This window comes from Schistocerca cancellata, chromosome 9 (assembly GCF_023864275.1).
Source record: "Schistocerca cancellata isolate TAMUIC-IGC-003103 chromosome 9, iqSchCanc2.1, whole genome shotgun sequence".
Lineage (NCBI taxonomy): Eukaryota > Metazoa > Arthropoda > Insecta > Orthoptera > Acrididae > Schistocerca > Schistocerca cancellata.
This window is the reverse complement of record NC_064634.1, coordinates 63,210,938-63,228,738: the sequence shown is the minus strand read 5'-3', so window position 1 is coordinate 63,228,738 and position 17,801 is coordinate 63,210,938. Positions and strand designations below refer to the sequence as shown.

The 17,801-nt window shown below is 43.0% G+C and overlaps 1 protein-coding gene across 1 annotated transcript in view; it reads left to right on the top strand.

The window, feature by feature from the left end:
• LOC126101182 (phenoloxidase 2-like) overlaps nucleotides 1-17,801 on the top strand; it is a 213,004-nt gene that overhangs the window by 13,593 nt on the left and 181,610 nt on the right. Inside the window, exon 3 of the mRNA XM_049911879.1 lies at nucleotides 4,615-4,810. Within this exon, the coding sequence (XP_049767836.1) occupies nucleotides 4,615-4,810 (196 nt within the window). The remainder of the gene's footprint in view (nucleotides 1-4,614; nucleotides 4,811-17,801) is intronic.

The following is a 17,801-nucleotide window of genomic DNA, read 5'->3' as shown; positions in this document are numbered from 1 at the left end:
GAGGCCGTACAGCAGGCCAGCACAGTAGGTGTGGGTGCGTTATTGGCAAGAACGTGTGCATCAACGGTAGGTTGCATTGTCCTTGACGTGTAGCAAAAACACGACGCGGCTGGCACAGTCGGTACCGTGGGAATGAGCGGTTGTGCAATATGTGTATGGGTCCCATAAACTGGACCGTAGGTTACAGGTACTGATTTGAACTTGCCCACCTTTGAAATAATGCAGAAGGCCAGTGCGGCAGAAACAGGTGGAGCTGTGAGAGAGGTGAGTGGCTGAGCGGTCGGAACTGGGGTCCCCTGTGAATGTGTGTGGGGGGTGGGCAGGGGGGTTAGTAACTCGTGTGACAAAAGTGTGACTTCTTTGCGCACATTGAAAACATGCCCCGTGGGCTCAGACTATAAATTACCGGTTGAACTTGTGGAAGATCACTGTGGTGTGGTAAGACACCCCCGGAAGGCAAAACGTCAAAAGATGTACTCGAACCCACGTGGTCGAAAAGTTGAGCAACTGGTCTGGCAGGTGAGCAATGTGGTTGGAGATCACAAATCACCATGGAGTAATGGAGAGCCGGCCATTGGCGAAGGATTGAAGGGGCTCGGCGGTTGTAGTTGGGCTTTGAAATCTTCGAACAAAGCGTTGGGTGAGGTGGCCATGGCGGCGTGCGCATAACCTGTTGATTTACAACACCCGGCGCGGAATTCATGGAAGACATAGAAACTTCGGGGTCACCAGCATGGGAACAGGATATGAATAGCGGTATATGGAATAAACTGTCCCCACTAATATCTGCACGTACATATAATTTGACAATTATCATACATGTGCACACAGTACAAGGTATAAGAACAGAATGAATTAACATGGTGGCTCGGCTGAGTGACCTGAGTCCCAAAGATTAATGTTGTCTATGGTCAATATGGCCTATCAACACCACAAGTGTTTCCTCTTAATAGATTGAAAATTGCAAACTCATTTAGCTGATTGAGCAGATTTGTGTTGGTGCTGCCATATGGAGAAGGTGTTTATTATTTTAATGAGATCTGTTATCTGAGCTTATAGCTGTTTAAACAATGATGAGCAATTTTTTCTTATCTCTGTCAATATCTTTCTACATGATCCTTAAAAATACTCAGTTAAAAGATCACAATTTTTCTCCGTCTCAGAACAGATACACTTTTTCCTTTAAACTGTGTATGTGCTTTCACTAGATAAATCACTTTAACTGAATGAAGTTTCAGCTGTAGCTCCAATGGCAGTAAACTGTAATCTCAAGCACAGCTGAACAACATCTCAACCACACCACAATGGAATGCAAACAGCAACTGAATATGAAAACAAGTTCATTATTTCCACTTTTTTAACAATTAAATAAATAATGCCCAATGATGGCGCTGTTGACTGAATTAAATTCTCTTTCTAATGCTGGCTTGTGCTAAGCATTCTTATAATAGGAAGCTTTGCAGACAATTTTTGATTTATGAAGGATGGAATTTGCTAAGACACAGCCTAATCCAATGAACATAAAACACAAGAAAAACAAAGCAATAAATCAGTCATATGCTTTACAGAGATTAATAAAAGTGTAAAATACACTCCTGGAAATGGAAAAAAGAACACATTGACACCGGTGTGTCAGACCCACCATACTTGCTCCGGACACTGCGAGAGGACTGTACAAGCAATGATCACACGCACGGCACAGCGGACACACCAGGAACCGCGGTGTTGGCCGTCGAATGGCGCTAGCTGCGCAGCATTTGTGCACCGCCGCCGTCAGTGTCAGCCAGTTTGCCGTGGCATACGGAGCTCCATCGCAGTCTTTAACACTGGTAGCACGCCGCGACAGCGTGGACGTGAACCGTATGTGCAGTCGACGGACTTTGAGCGAGGGCGTATAGTGGGCATGCGGGAGGCCGGGTGGACGTACCGCCGAATTGCTCAACACGTGGGGCGTGAGGTCTCCACAGTACATCGATGTTGTCGCCAGTGGTCGGCGGAAGGTGCACGTGCCCGTCGACCTGGGACCAGACCGCAGCGACGCACGGATGCACGCCAAGACCGTAGGATCCTACGCAGTGCCATAGGGGACCGCACCGCCACTTCCCAGCAAATTAGGGACACTGTTGCTCCTGGTGTATCGGCGAGGACCATTCGCAACCGTCTCCATGAAGCTGGGCTACGGTCCCGCACACCGTTAGGCCGTCTTCCGCTCACACCCCAACATCCTGCAGCCCGCCTCCAGTGGTGTCGCGACAGGCGTGAATGGAGGGACGAATGGAGACGTGTCGTCTTCAGCGATGAGAGTCGCTTCTGCCTTGGTGCCAATGATGGTCGTATGCGTGTTTGGCACTGTGCAGGTGAGCGCCACAATCAGGACTGCATACGACCGAGGCACACAGGGCCAACACCCGGCATCATGGTGTGGGGAGCGATCTCCTACACTGGCCATACACCACTGGTGATCGTCGAGGGGACACTGAATAGTGCACAGTACATCCAAACCGTCATCGAACCCATCGTTCTACCATTCCTAGACCGGCAAGGGAACTTGCTGTTCCAACAGGACAATGCACGTCCGCATGTATCCCGTGCCACCCAACGTGTTCTAGAAGGTGTAAGTCAACTACCCTGGCCAGCAAGATCTCTGGATCTGTCCCCCATTGAGCATGTTTGGGACTGGATGAAGCGTCGTCTCACGCGGTGTGCACGTCCAGCACGAACGCTGGTCCAACTGAGGCACCAGGTGGAAATGGCATGGCAAGCCGTTCCACAGGACTACATCCAGCATCTCTACGATCGTCTCCATGGGAGAATAGCAGCCTGCATTGCTGCGAAAGGTGGATATACACTGTACTAGTGCCAACATTGTGCATGCTCTGTTGCCTGTGTCTATGTGCCTGTGGTTCTGTCAGTGTGATCATGTGATGTATCTGACCCCAGGAATGTGTCAATAAAGTTTCCCCTTCCTGGGACAATGAATTGACGGTGTTCTTATTTCAATTTCCAGGAGTGTACATACTATTTGTTCTCATTATCAGATGTTGCAGAAGTGGAAGAAATGTGAGTGTAATAGTTTAAATTTTGTGACACTACAGTGTCTTTTTTAGTAGGTGTTTGAATTTGTTTGTTCTGTGCGGTGTCATCAGTCCAATTTCAGTTTTACCATGCTTCCTTGATAATACAGGGCTATTACAAATGATTGAAGCGATTTCATAAATTCACTGTAGCTCCATTCATTGACATATGATCACGGCACACTACAGATACATAGAAAAACTCATAAAGTTTTGTTCGGCTGAAGCCGCACTTCAGGTTTCTGCTGTCAGAGTGCTCGAGAGCGAAGTGAGGCAAAATGGCGACAGGAGCCGAGAAAGTGTATGTCGTGCTTGAAATGCACTCACATCAGTCAGTCATAACAGTGCAACGACACTTCAGGACGAAGTTCAACAAAGATCCACCAACTGCTAACTCCATTCGGCGATGGTATGCGTAGTTTAAAGCTTCTGGATGCCTCTGTAAGGGGAAATCAACGGGTCGGCCTGCAGTGAGCGAAGAAACAGTTGAACGCGTGCGGGCAAGTTTCACGCATAGCCTGCGGAAAATTGGCTCATGCCAGAACTGGAGACCGACAGCGGCGACTTCTTCTTTCAACAGGATGGTGCTCCACCGCACTTCCATCATGGTGTTCAGCATTTATTAAACAGGAAGTTGGAAAACTGATGGATCGGTCGTGGTGGAGATCATGATCAGCAATTCATGTCATGGCCTCCACGCTCTCCCGACTTAACCCCATGCGATTTCTTTCTGTGGGGTTATGTGAAAGATTCAGTGTTTAAACCTCCTCTACCAAGAAACGTGCCAGAACTGCGAGCTCGCATCAACGATGCTTTCAAACTCATTGATGGGGACATGCTGCGCCGAGTGTGGGAGGAACTTGATTGTAGGCTTGATGTCTGCCGAATCACTAAAGGGGCACATATCGAACATTTGTGAATGCCTAAAAAAACTTTTTGAGTTTTTGTATGTGTGTGCAAAGCATTGTGAAAATATCTCAAATAATAAAGTTATTGTAGAGCTGTGAAATCACTTCAATCATTTGTAATAACCCTGTAATTGTATCACATCTTTCTTTACGTCTCCAATATTGAATCCAAGCATTACTGCATTCCACCTGAACTCCTTTAGACTTTCTTTCACCTCTTATTTATTTTCAGCCATTATTATCATTTGCATAATCCATCTATTCATTGTTCATTTAGTAGTACTCTTTGTCATTCTGTTTTCTTGTTTGTGCCCTACATAATCTTCTCCATAATTAAGTTGAAAAGCATATGTGTATTTCATCCCCTTGTTTGATGTCAGTTTTATCTGTAATTCATGTTTTAGCCTTGCTCTTTAATTTAACGTTCATCTCAAGGCCTGTGTGCACCCTACAATAATCCTCCTGAGCTCTTTAATTGCTTTCAGTACACAGTACATAATTTCTTGGTGAATGCTACTGTATGCTTTGGAGAAAACAATTAAGGTTGTCAGTATCATATTCCCAGCATTTTACTGATGTTTCTGTCCTTGTAAATATGTTGTTGATATTTAAATAAATTGTTTTTTTTCCAGCCTTTTCGTTACCAGTCAATAGCTTCCGATTTAGCTAACAGATTTGGTGGGCCATCGGATAAATTAGAAATAGATGTGAAGTCCATCACCCTGCCTGATCTTTCATTCCCCATGACTCTTGGCCGCAAAGAGAACTTCTCTCCTCTTATACCATATCACAACAGAATGGCAGCACGGCTGGTAGAAACATTTATGGGTAAGTACTATAGTAGAAAAATTTAATACATGTTATATCTGTTTAACCTTAATACCTCTTTAGTTAGCAGAATTTGGAAATAAATTCAATATTCTGATTAAAATAATTAGGCTTTTTCCATTGGCTAGGTTGATTAAAATTTGCTACCATTATGAGTATCTTTAACAAGGACTAATTAATTATTTTGATATTGTTGATTGAGGTAGCACCATTGTTTCAAGAATGGACTCACATTCTCAAGGGGTGAGGTCCAAGTTCCAATCCATCTTTCCAGATTTGGGTTTTCCATGGTTTCTCTAAATCACTTAATGTTAATACAGAGAAGGTTTCTTCAGAAAGGACACTTCCATGTCTCCTTTCCATCCTTTTTTCAATCCAACCAGGTGATCCATCTTCAATGACCTCCTTGTCAATGGGGTGTTAAACTCTAATCTTCCTCCATTTCTGTTTTCTTGTTTTATAAATCATGTTTGTGATATTTCTATATGAACTGAAATGTGTAGAATTGTTAGAATGGAACATACACTTTCTCAGTGAATGCATTGTTACATGGTTGCCATTTGTGTGTTTTCACTTGTCAGTGATGAGTGGGCCGGTGCACCTATATCATCTCGCACTTAAAGTTTGGGTGTGCGCAGGGCTGTCGACAGGTGATAGCAGCATTGCTGAAATGTGCACGGTACCAGCATTGTGGAGGCGGTGTGGTGGCAGAATCAGCTGGCCTGATGCTGTCAGTTGTTGGTGTCATGTCTTACGCATTGTAGGCATTAACAAGAAATCAGTGTGATGCGTAATATCACTGTAATAGCGGCTTTTCTGCAGTGAGGGTTGCCATTTAGGCAAGGAATAACCCAATGATACACAGAGACTTTGAATCTCAACACACAACAGTGAGCCAAAACATTATTACCAACTGTTTAACAGCGTGACGTTCCACTTTTCAAACACAGTACAGCAGAGACTCTGCTTGGCATGGATTCTAAAAGTGTTTGACAGGATTCCAGAAGTGCGTGGCACCAGATGTCTATGCACAGGTCAAACAATTTCCTCAAATTATAGGATGGTGGTCTATGGGCACACAGCTGGCACCTAATATGTGTTCCAATGGGTACAGATCAGACATATTTGCTGGCAAAGACATCAATGTGAGTTCACTATATTGCCCATCAAACCACTGTAGCATGATTCTGACCTTGCAACACAGACAGTTATCCTGCTGGAACATATCATTGCATGGAGGGAGACTTCAAGCACGATGCAGGTCATCCACAATAACTTTCATGTAGTTCACTGCTATCATGATGCCTTTGATTACCTTCCACAGTCCCATGGATGTCCAACTCAATATACCCCATAGCATAATTCAACCCACACCAGCCTGCATCTGTGGCACAGTGCATGTTTCGAGCAGCCACTCGCCTGGATGAAGTCGTGTAAGGACCCAACCATCGACCTGGTGTAACAAGAAATGCAATTCATTCAACTGGCAATACATTTCTGTTTTATTTATGCCATGTGGCTAGGGCCTACTGTCGGGCAGGCTGCTCGCCTGGTGCAAGTCTTTCAAGTTGACACCACTTCGGTGACTTGCGTGTCGATGGGGATGAAATGATGATGATGATGACAACACAACACCCACTCCCTGAGCTGATAAAATCTCCGACCCATCCGGGAATCGAACCTGGGCTGTTAGGTATGATATTCCATTGTGCTGACCACTCAGCTACCAGGGACTGACATTTCTATTGATCCAAGGTGAAAAATCAGTGATGCTGCAGCCACTGCAATCATAACTGATGATGTCATTGGGCCAACACAGAAACACATAGGGGTCATGTGGTGTGGAGCTCCATTTTCTACAATTGCTGTTGAACAGTGTGCTGTGAAACACTTGTGCTTGCACCAGCATTGTACCCTGTCATCGTATCTGCCACAGATCACTGCCTATCCTGGATTACACAATGAGGGTCCTCCGACCTCTGTGTTTCGTGATGAGACGTGGTTGTTCAATACAATATGGCCTACTCATTATTTCACCATCCCTTAACCACTTTTCATAGGTGCTCACAAAGGTAGCATACAAACAGGTGACCAGCATCACCATTCTAGAGATTCTCTTTTCCAGCCACAGTGCCACAACAATGTACCCATTGTCAAAACTGCTTATAGCAGTGGATTTCCACATTTTCAGCCCGTACCTTTGCCATAATGACTGCTCATTCATCGCTCTTTCACTTACATTCTTTCCTTACTGCATCAGATGCCCACAGCACCGCCAGTAGACTTTCAACATCACAGTGAGCAGTGGTCATAATATTTGGCTCATCAATACATATCATTTATCTTAGATAGAATGATACACAAATATCTTACATTCTCAGTTGTTCAATCCAAACTAAATGTTTTGGACACAGACCAGTCACTCTGTGCTGCCATTGTTGGTCACTGATAGTCTTAGGGGTGTCGTCCCCACAAGTTTCTTAGCCAAAAGCTACCTGTTTCTGTACCCAAATGCTGTTGTCTGGCTTGAGACTGTGGTTAACAAGACAGTAATATTTCTCTATGCACTGTCAATGGATGTATGTGTAATAAACAACAAGGTATTGTTTTAAATTTATCAGATGTAATGCTCCTTAAGCAAAGATAGGGAGAAATGATTAACAGTATCTTTTGTGTGAAATTTCCTGAAGTGAAATTAACTGCTATGTTTGTGTTCATGCAATTCTGTGTAAATTAACTACAGAAAATTTGTGAAAGAATTTAGTTTCAAAAGTAACCAGTTTTGAAAAGGATAGATTGTTACTCACCATATAGAGGAAATGTTGAGTTTGCTAACAGGCACAGCAAAAAGACTACTATACACTTGAGCATTTGGTGAAAAACCTTCCTGTAAAGAAGGAACTCACACACACACACACACACACACACACACACACACACACACACACACACGTTATTACTGTTTCTGGCCACTGAGGTCAATTAAATAATCACAAAAAAGTTAAAGTTCATAGAACCAGAACAAGATGGGACAGCATGAGTGAGCAAGCATTATGGTGGAAGAACAATACCAGAAAGCCCATGAGTCATTGCAAACTCATTTCAGCATGATAATTAATAATCCATACTGTGATCCTAAGTACAATGTAGTAGAGAGTGGCCAACTTTCATGATGTCAACAATCTACACTCAGCAAACGATATGTCATTGGGGATCCTGGCTGCTGTTTATAAAAGCATTTTGGCTAGTAGATGGCGGGGTCAGGTAAGTATGATGGAGCATCGCCTAACGTGAGTTGCCCTGCTCCCCAACCTCTTTGACTAACTGACATCAATCGCTCCTGTGGTTGAATCGATGTTCTTATCAAAGTGGGACACATAATCCCTCTCCCCTGGAGTCATTCAGTCTGGGTAGTGATGGAGACAAAAAGCCAGATGAAGGAAAGTGTAGGTGGGTGTATTGCCCATTGGCTCCACCAGAAGAGGCTGCACATCTGTCTCCAGTGGTGACGGGGAGGTCAGAGATGCCTTGTCTATCTCACCTCTAAAGGTAGAGTTGTGTCCACAGTTTCAAACATCTGGGCAGTGGAAGAGGTTTGTGATACAGGGAATGCCATGCCGTAGTGTACATCAGTGGTGTCATTCTCATAGTTGCTATGTGGAGAAGTTATAGGCACACCCCTTTTGCTTCAGTGTCGAACATCATATAGTCCCACTTGGCAGTCATGATACCCAGAACCCATCCTGGGAATTGGCCGTATGTGTGGTCTCAGACAGTGGTACCCACCGCATATTTGGGGCTGTTTCTTGACATCTGTTATTATGGCACTGGCTGCAAGAAGTCCAGTAGTGTGTGCTGCCAATGAGCCTGCAGAATTTCAGTTAGGGAGTGGCCCTGGACTGGGGTGTTCTTGCAGGCTCATAAAAAAAGCATGCAGCACATATTCCATATTGGTAACACTGATGATTTTGGTCATTTGCATTTTGAATGTGCGCTTGAGGCTCTCAGCTTCATTATTAGACGTGGGACAAAGAGGGGCAGATAACATATTTTGGATGTTATTGTTTCTGTAGAAGTTCATAAACTGAATGTATCACAATTGTGGTCCACTGCCTGAGTCCAAGATGTGAGGAGCAGCCTCTGTCACAACTATCTTTTTTAGTGCACTGTGTGACATTCAATATTTGAAATAACAGTCATCATAATGAGTGGAAATAACAGACACTGAAAAGCTGAAGATGATCATATTGGATCAATTGCCAGTGTACATCACTGAGAGGTAAAAGTTTGAATGGCGAATGCACAACTAAGAACTGTATTATAATTAAATTCACCTGTGGGAAGTGCATATCCATCGTTTGCCTGGATATGATGTAAATATGGTAATTAACCCAACACCGTTTAAACTATTCTTCACTTATTGCTTTAAATTTCACCAGACAATTAAATATATTAATTTAAACATTCTGTGCTGCAACTAACACAGGCTACCATCTCAGCACATATGAAAGCAGACTAAACACAGAATACAATGCCGGGCACTGTTGCCACGATAACAGTACCATTTAAGAATCACCATTTTACATAATACTGTTTAGAAGAGTGCATAATTGGAATTACAGTTAAAAGTTATAATTCATTGACAATTTAAATAAAGTATTGCTACTGTAAAATATGGTTACAAGTTTTGCATAAGCAGAATTTAGTTAGCAATACATTTTATATAATAAACAATTGATACAGAAAAAAGTCAATTTACATTTTAATTACTGGGTGGTTTTTATTACTAACATTCTCCCTGAGTCCTTGATAAAGGGTGGACTCACTGATACAGTCATATGTGTGGAAGAAATGGCATAAATATGTTTAAGTCACTTACAAAATACAAGTCTTCAAGAATTTCCCTTAATTCACTATTTAATACAAAATAATAATATTATGGTATCAAACAGTGCCTCCTTTATGTCTAATTATGCTTGAACCTGGTAAAGTATCAAAATTATGTATGTCAGAAAGTTAATTATAGTTACAAATATCATTATTCCATAACCTATTCATCAGGTAATCCTTTTTTAACTGTATCAGCAAGAACATTACATAACAAAAGATGTACCATTGACCAGTCCCATTACAGTGGATAGTTGGGGCTGAGGATGGGGTATTTGAGTGAGTTACATAGGGAGGTTTGGAGAGCATTTCAATGGCCTCTACCCATGTCACCAAGGAAATGCCAGTCACTGTCGAATTGTTATGCCATGCTTGATGAGAGTGTGTTGATGTATAGCATGTGTTGTGTCCCACTTGTAAGAATACTGATTTGGTGTGGATGTGCCACCATGGTTGTTTCAGTGTCATTCAGGACAAAAAAATTTGCAGCAGTACCATCAGTGTTGCCATGGACAACATGTTCTGTGTCCTGGGACAAGTCTGGCCAGTAAATGTGCCATCTGCAAGTGGCATTCTCCAGAGGTCTGCATGCAGAAACCACATGCTGCAAGGGTGATGCTGCATAGGATGAGAATCCGACGGTAGCTTTCAGTTACTGAATACCGAAGGATGCCTCTTATGGTTTGCTTGTGTTTGATGTTGTAGCAAGTGCAGAGTTTGAAGCTCAACAGGGGTGTTGGTGAGCAGGCATATGAAGTGTACTACCTGTTTGAGGACTGGCCCCTCTATTATAGCACGAATAATCTTTTGCATAGTGATGGGCAGCTCGTCAAGAATATCCAATAGCCTCCCATCAATAGCAAAACTCATTGGATCTTGTTTATCAAAGTGTGGATTGGGATGCATGGGTTTCCAGGAAAACGCATCTCCATTGGCATGATGAGAGGCAGATCTCTAGCGGATCTGGTATTGGTATTTGCTTATAAAAATGACTACCTTTGTAATCTCTGAGCTATTTTGTCCATTAAAGGGATGGGAGGATTGAAGAGGGAGTCCAGAGCATTTTGGTCAATAGTCAGGTGAAATTATACTTCTTAGAGGAATTTATGAAATTGTTTTGTGTCACGAGTTATTTATAGCACTTTCTTTTCAATGGAACTGTAGTAAAGTCGAGCAGAATTTAGAGTTTTCAAGGCACATGACATGAGGTGTTCTGTGTGATCAGAATTTTTGTGTGGTAAAGGTGCATCCATGTTGTGTTAGTAGGTATTGGCAATAAGGACATATGGTTTACTGAGGATAAACATGGCTAGGAATGGGCGCATTGAAAGGTGCACTTGAGTAATCAAAAACTTGTTGGCAAGAGAGACCCATGAAATTTGGTGCCTTTTTTCTGAGGAGGTTGAGAGGTTGGGATGTTTCTGATGCCTGGAGGATACATTTCTCATAATAATTGACTTTGCCCAGTAAGGATTGTAATTCTTTAAGTTTACTTTGCAGGTGGGGTTTGATGATGACAGATGTTTTCTTCATTAGGCATAACCGTACATCCATACTAAGAACATGTTCCTGGTAGTCAACCTTTGATTGAAAGAATCCTAATTTCTCTTAGGTTGCAACAGAATCCTTGCATTATAAAGTTTGGAAAAGAAGGCAGAGATTATGTTGATGTGCTTCCCTCATTTTGCCTGCAATGACCATGTCATAGTGGTAGTTAATGCAACACAGGGAGTTCCAATAATTCTGAAAGATTACAAGGGTACTAACCACACTGAAAGGGAAGTGATTATAGTGGTAGAGGTTGAAAGGAGAACTAATGACCATAAACTGCTGATAAACCTCTTCTAGTGGCAGCTGTATATACAGTACACCTTTGCTAGGTCAATTTTGAAAAAATATTTTCTTCTGACTAGTTTTGATCTAAGTTTGTTGATGTGGGGAATGATGTAAGTATCGATAATTGATTAAGCATTTAAATCATTTTAAAATCTCCACAGATATGAATAATACTTCAGATATCCAGAGAAACACTTATAGAGTAGTGCATAGATTTGTAGTAATGGGTGTCAGTATGCCTAAATGCCAAATGCTGTGGTATAACCCATTCCTGCTCAGAACGTAAGGTGAAGTTTGACACAGTTTGGGTGGACAAGAAAGAAATGTGGAGTGTCTAATGGTTTTATTTCAATGTATGCTGCATAATTGGTAGCACAACTAAACCCAGGATGAAGAGTGATAAGAAACTTTCACACAGGCTGTAAAGATTGTCAAAAGGCACCACATGGCAACCAAATCATCAGTCTGGAAACCACATGCATTAAAAGTTTTGAGACTAAAAAGAGTCTGAGCACAGTCTTAAGCAAAGACAGAAAATATTAATTAAGTCTTATAGCAGACCATCGCATTACAGTAACGATGGAGGGGGATGCTCTGTTACCTGTAGCTCATTAGATGCTAATCTGTTGGAAGCAATTGAAGGTACTCAGCCAGAGTAAATGTGTTATCATTTATGAGAGACATGGAAGCTCCTGTATCTTCTTGAAATGTGACTGGGCAATCCAAAATGGTGGGTTGTGAGTCACATTTTATGTGGTAGTGCCGAAGAAAGATCTAATTGAAGCAGAATGATGTGACCTCATTTATGCCCATGCTCATGCACAGATGAACATATATGGCTGCTGCTGATGGCAGCGACAAGGGTGAGCTTGTGACATTCCAAGCAGCATATGTGTTTATGAGGTCGCTGGTGTCAGAGGTGAGTGCAATAGCACTGTAGGCACATGGGCAGGGGCAATTGTGAGGGCAGTCAATCTGAATGAGATGCAGGGGACTGTTTATCCAAAAGAGCTCTATGAGCAGTTTTGGATAAACAGTCCCCTGCATATGTAAGATGCAGACTGGTGAGCTAGTGTGTGCAGTCTCTGTTAAATGATGGGCTGTTTGAAACCTGGTTGTGCAATTTGGTGTGAAAACTGGATGAACTTTCAGTGTAAGACACAGTGCTGACACTGCCACATGTTGAGCAGTTTGAATCCCAGTTTCACAATTTGCTATGGGAACAGGATGGGATTTTAATAGAAGACACACACCATGAACAAATGTAGCATCTTATGTGAAACCTTGTGAGCTTTAGCAAGTTTGAGAACATCTTGTAGGGTCAGATTCTCCAACTGTAGTGCTTTTAAACACTTGTTCTGGTCTACAGGAAACTGACTGATTATATCTTGTACAAAGAAATGTGCATACAATTGATTGTAACTCGATTTAGTACACTAACAATGGCATTTGCAGCAAAGACCTTTAAATACATTTGCCCGTGCTACATACGATTGATTAGAGCATTTGTACCACTGAAAATATTTTCTAAAATGCCTGCCTGCTATTATCTGACACTTTTATTCATAATATGAGGAAAGTAATGTACAAATCTTTGAAAATTCCAGTTTCTGAGTCTAATAAGGACTTTAGTTTTTGAAGCAAATTCAACTATTTAGAATTAGTAGACAGAAGATATGCACATAACAATGCCATATCAGAAATGTTACATGACTGTAAGTGCAGAGAGGGGCACTGGATATAGCTGTCCCATTCCTAAGCATGTGTCTGAACACACTGTGTGATCAAAAGTATCCAGACACCACCAAAAACTTACGTTTTTCATATTAGGTGCATTGTGCTGCCACCTACTGCCAGGTACTCCATACTAGCAACTTCAGTAGTCATTAGACATCGTGAGAGAGCAGAATGGGGCACTCTACAGAACTCACAGACTTCGAACGTGGTCAGGTGATTGGGTATCACTTGTGTCATATGTCTGTACGCAAGATTTCCACACTCCTAAACATCCCTATGTCCAATTTTTACGATGTAATAGTGAATTGGAAATGTGAAGGGACATGTGCAGCACAAAAGTGTACAGGCCAACCTCATCCGTTGACTGACAGAGACTGCTGACACTTGAAGAGGGTAGTAATGTGTAATAGGCAGCCATCTATCCAGACCACCACACAGGAATTCCAAACAACATCAGGATCCACTGCAAGTACTATGGCAGGCAGGAGGTGAGAAAACTTGAATTTAATGATCGAGCAGCTGCTCATAAGCCACACATCACACCAGTAAATGCCAAACAACACCTCATTTGAAACTTCTTGGAAGATTAAAACTGTGTGCCCGACCGAGACTCGAACTCGGGACCTTTGCCGTTCGCGGGCAAGTGCTCTACCATCTGAGCTACTGAAGCTCGACTCACGCCCGGTACTCACAGCTTTACTTCTGCCAGTATCTTGTCTCCTACTTTACAGAAGCTCTCCTGCGAACCTTGCAGAACTAGCACTCCTGAAAGAAAGGATATAGCGGAGACATGGCTTAGCCACAGCCTGGGGGATGTTTCCAGAATGAGATTTTCACTCTGCAGTGGAGTGTGCACTGATATGAAACTTCCTGGAAACATCCCCCAGGCTGTGGATAAGCCATGTGTCCGTTATATCCTTTCTTTCAGGAGTGCTAGGTCTGCAAGGTTCACAGGAGAGCTTCTGTAAAGTTTGGAAGGTAGGAGACGAGATACTGGCAGAAGTAAAACTGTGAGTACCGGGCATGAGTCGTGCTTCGGTAGCTCAGATGGTAGAGCACTTGCCCGCAAAGGCAAAGGTCCCGAGTTTGAGTCTCGGTCGGGCACACAGTTTTAATCTGCCAGGAAGTTTCATATCAGCGCACACTCCGCTGCAGAGTGAAAATCTCATTCTGGAAACACCTCGCTTGGTGTAAGGAGCGTAAACATTGGATGATTGAACAGTGGAAAACTGTTGTGTGGAGTGACAAATCATGGTACACAATGTGGTGATCCAATGGCAGGGTATGGGTATGGCAAATGCCCAGTGAACATCATCTGCCTCGATGTGTAGTGACAATAGTAAAATTTGGCGGCGGTGGTGTTATAGTGTGGTCATGTTTTTCATGGAGGGGGCTTCCACCCCTTGTTGTTTTGCATGGCACTATCACAGCACAGACCTACATTGATGGTTTAAGCACCTTCTAGCTTCCCACTGATGAAGAGCAATTCGAGGGTGGCGACTGCATCTTTCAACAGGATCGAGCAACTGGCCTGTGGCAGAGTGATTACACGACAATAACTTGCCTCTAATGGACTGGCCTGCACAGTGTCCTGACCTGAATCCTATAAAACACCTTTGGGATGTTTTGAAACACCGACTTCATGCCAGACGTCACCGACCGACACCGATACCTCTCCTCAGTGCAGCACTCTTTGAAGAATGGGCTGCCATTTGCCAAGAAACCTTCCAGCACCTGATTGAACATTCTGAAAGTGGAAGCTGTCATCAAGGCTAAGGGTGGGCCAACACCATATTTAATTCCAGCATTACCAATGGAGGGCACCATGAACTTGTAAGTCATTTTCAGCCAGGTGTCCGGGTACTTTTGATCACATAGTGTAGGTGGAAATGGTCGCAGTTGGAGCCCCAGATTCTCTGCTTGTAGGAGTTATTGATGTGTTAGCTGCACTTGGAGCTATAAACGATCAGTTACCTGTAGCATATACATTTAATAATCAATTCTTAAATGTAGTAGAAAATGTAGGAACAGACAATTCATATTTCAATCGTATGGAAATCTCACCCACTTCTCCTTCTGAAATTAAGAAAATTATGTATGCTCTCAAAAATAAAAGGTCATATGGATTTGATGGTGTTTACAACAGAGTACTAAAGACTTGTTCTCATATAATATGTGGTCCAGTCACATTAATGTGACCACTTCCTGCTTTCAAGGTCAACTAGCAATAACAAGTCACAGACAGCAGGTGGCACACTAGCAGTGGAAGGCATATAAAGTGTGTTGGGAGGATGGAAAAAACAGTGCAGTCATTGTTCATAATGTAGAAGTGGGGGCAATTTATTAGACACCCAAAAAGGCATGATCATTGGCTTTCAGGCCAAGGGTGGCCAAGGGTGTCTGAAAAGCCTAAGTTTGTAAACTGTTTTATATGTCACCCTGATGAAAGTATGCCATGCAAGGCAAAATGGCATTATTCAAAACTGGCACTGAGACAACTATGATGCACCACGAGAAATAGATCACAGGGGCAGGGGGGGGGGGGGGGGGGGGGGGGACAATGGCTGCAGAGATGTGTACGGGCGAATAGACATACAACTTTTGAGCAACTGATCACACAGGCAAACCATGGGGCTACCAACATATGGGCCTCTGCATCAGGTGCCAGGTTCATGCATCCATACCGACTGCCATTCTTCAGTGACAAAGCCTGGAATTTGCATACCAATACTGCAAGTGGATGTACACTGAATGCTGACAGATGGCCTTTTCAGGTGAATCATGTTTTATGCTCTATCAGAGAGGTGGGTATTGGCATGTATGGTGTGAAACATCTGAAAGCGAACATTTTGTAACAATTTTAGGAAGGGTCCATGCCAGTGAAGGAATCATTATGGTCTGGGGGAATGTTTTTGTGGCATTCCCTGAAAATACGCTTCTATCCTTGGGGACCATGTCCACCCCTATAAGCAGTTTAATATAAATGGATAGGTGAAAAATGTACACACCAAGCGACAGCAGGGGAACACATACTCAAAAGGGTTTAATCTTTACAAGATTTCAGAGCCAGTAGTTCCTGCTTCTGTCAGAAGAGTTATAGGGGAAGGAAGAGGGGTGAAGGAAAAGGACTGGAGAGGTTTAACCCTTTCAGACCCTCTGGCTATAATCGTGCACATTAACTCTTAATGTGTCTTACCAGCAACAGAAGTATTTTCTCCCAATGGAAACATGAGGTACATGTTTGTGAATGTTTGATCTTTTCATCATGAACAAGCGTTGCCAACTGTTGGCCACCACTATGAAAATATCAGCAAGCCAATCTAGCAGAGTGCAGCAGCTCGTGAGGACCAGAATAACACAGTGGTAGATCCTTTTTCTGCTGGGAGGATAATGATGGAGTCTTCAGCTTTTAGGGAACATAGAGCTTGGAAAGGACATGTTAGGCTATGTTGTGGGGACCTGAGGAAAGGTTGTGAAGCACTGCTAGATGTGAGGAACTTTTGGAAAGCTTGTAAGGGATGATTCTGAGGTAGTGGTGATGGATCAAATTGGGATCGTGGTCCGAACTGTTGAAGGCAAGGTTCAATGTCAGGTTTGCTGTTAGGAAGGCTTTGGGATTGGTTTGCAAAGTGATATTTTCAGTTGACATTACGTGTAAAGGAAAGTAGGTCCTTCACCAAAGCAGCATGGTTAAATGCAGGTTTAGAGCTGAAAGTGAGACCCTAGGATAATACAGATAATTCAGTAGGGGAGAGTACTTTGGATGAGAGGTTGAGAACACTGTACTGTTGTGACTGGGTCTTGTGACTGTGAGTTATTACTGGTCTGGGAGGCAGTGGCGAAGGCTGTGGGATGTTAAGGAGGTTGGTCAAGCTCGGTTTGTAGGAGAAGAGCAGTGGATGATGGTGTGGCTGTTTGGGGAGCTGCAGAGGGACAGAAAGGGAAACACCACTGTTGAGGTAGTTTAGGAGAAGGTGGGATAGCTTTCTGAGGTGAAGTCTGCCATGTTGTTGCAGTCTGAAGTCTGCTTGATGGATAATATCATCGAAGGAAACATGAGGGGCAGATAACTGAGTACTAGAAAAGATGCAAAGGCAAAGTGTTAATTAATCTGGGTGCTACAAATAAGTAAACAATCAGACTACTAGCACGAAAGGTAGAAAACATAGTTTGAACAAGACAGATGACAACAGAGACTGTCAAGAGGGTTACATAAGAAGAAATGATGGCCATATGGGCCAATATAATAACGAAAATAATCAGTTATTGACAATATAATGTAAATGGATATAAAAAAATCTACTCACCAAGCTGCGGCAGGGGAACACACACACAAAAGTGTTTAACTTTTACTGGCTTTTGGAGCCAGTGGCTGCTTCTTCTGGCAGAAAAGTTGAAGGGGAAGGAATAGGGGTGAATGAAAAGAACTGGAGAGGTTTACGGAAAGGGGTACAGTTCAGAAAAGTCATCCAGAATCCTGGGTCAGGGGAGACTTACTGAACGGGATGAGAAGGGGAGATTGATTCTTGGA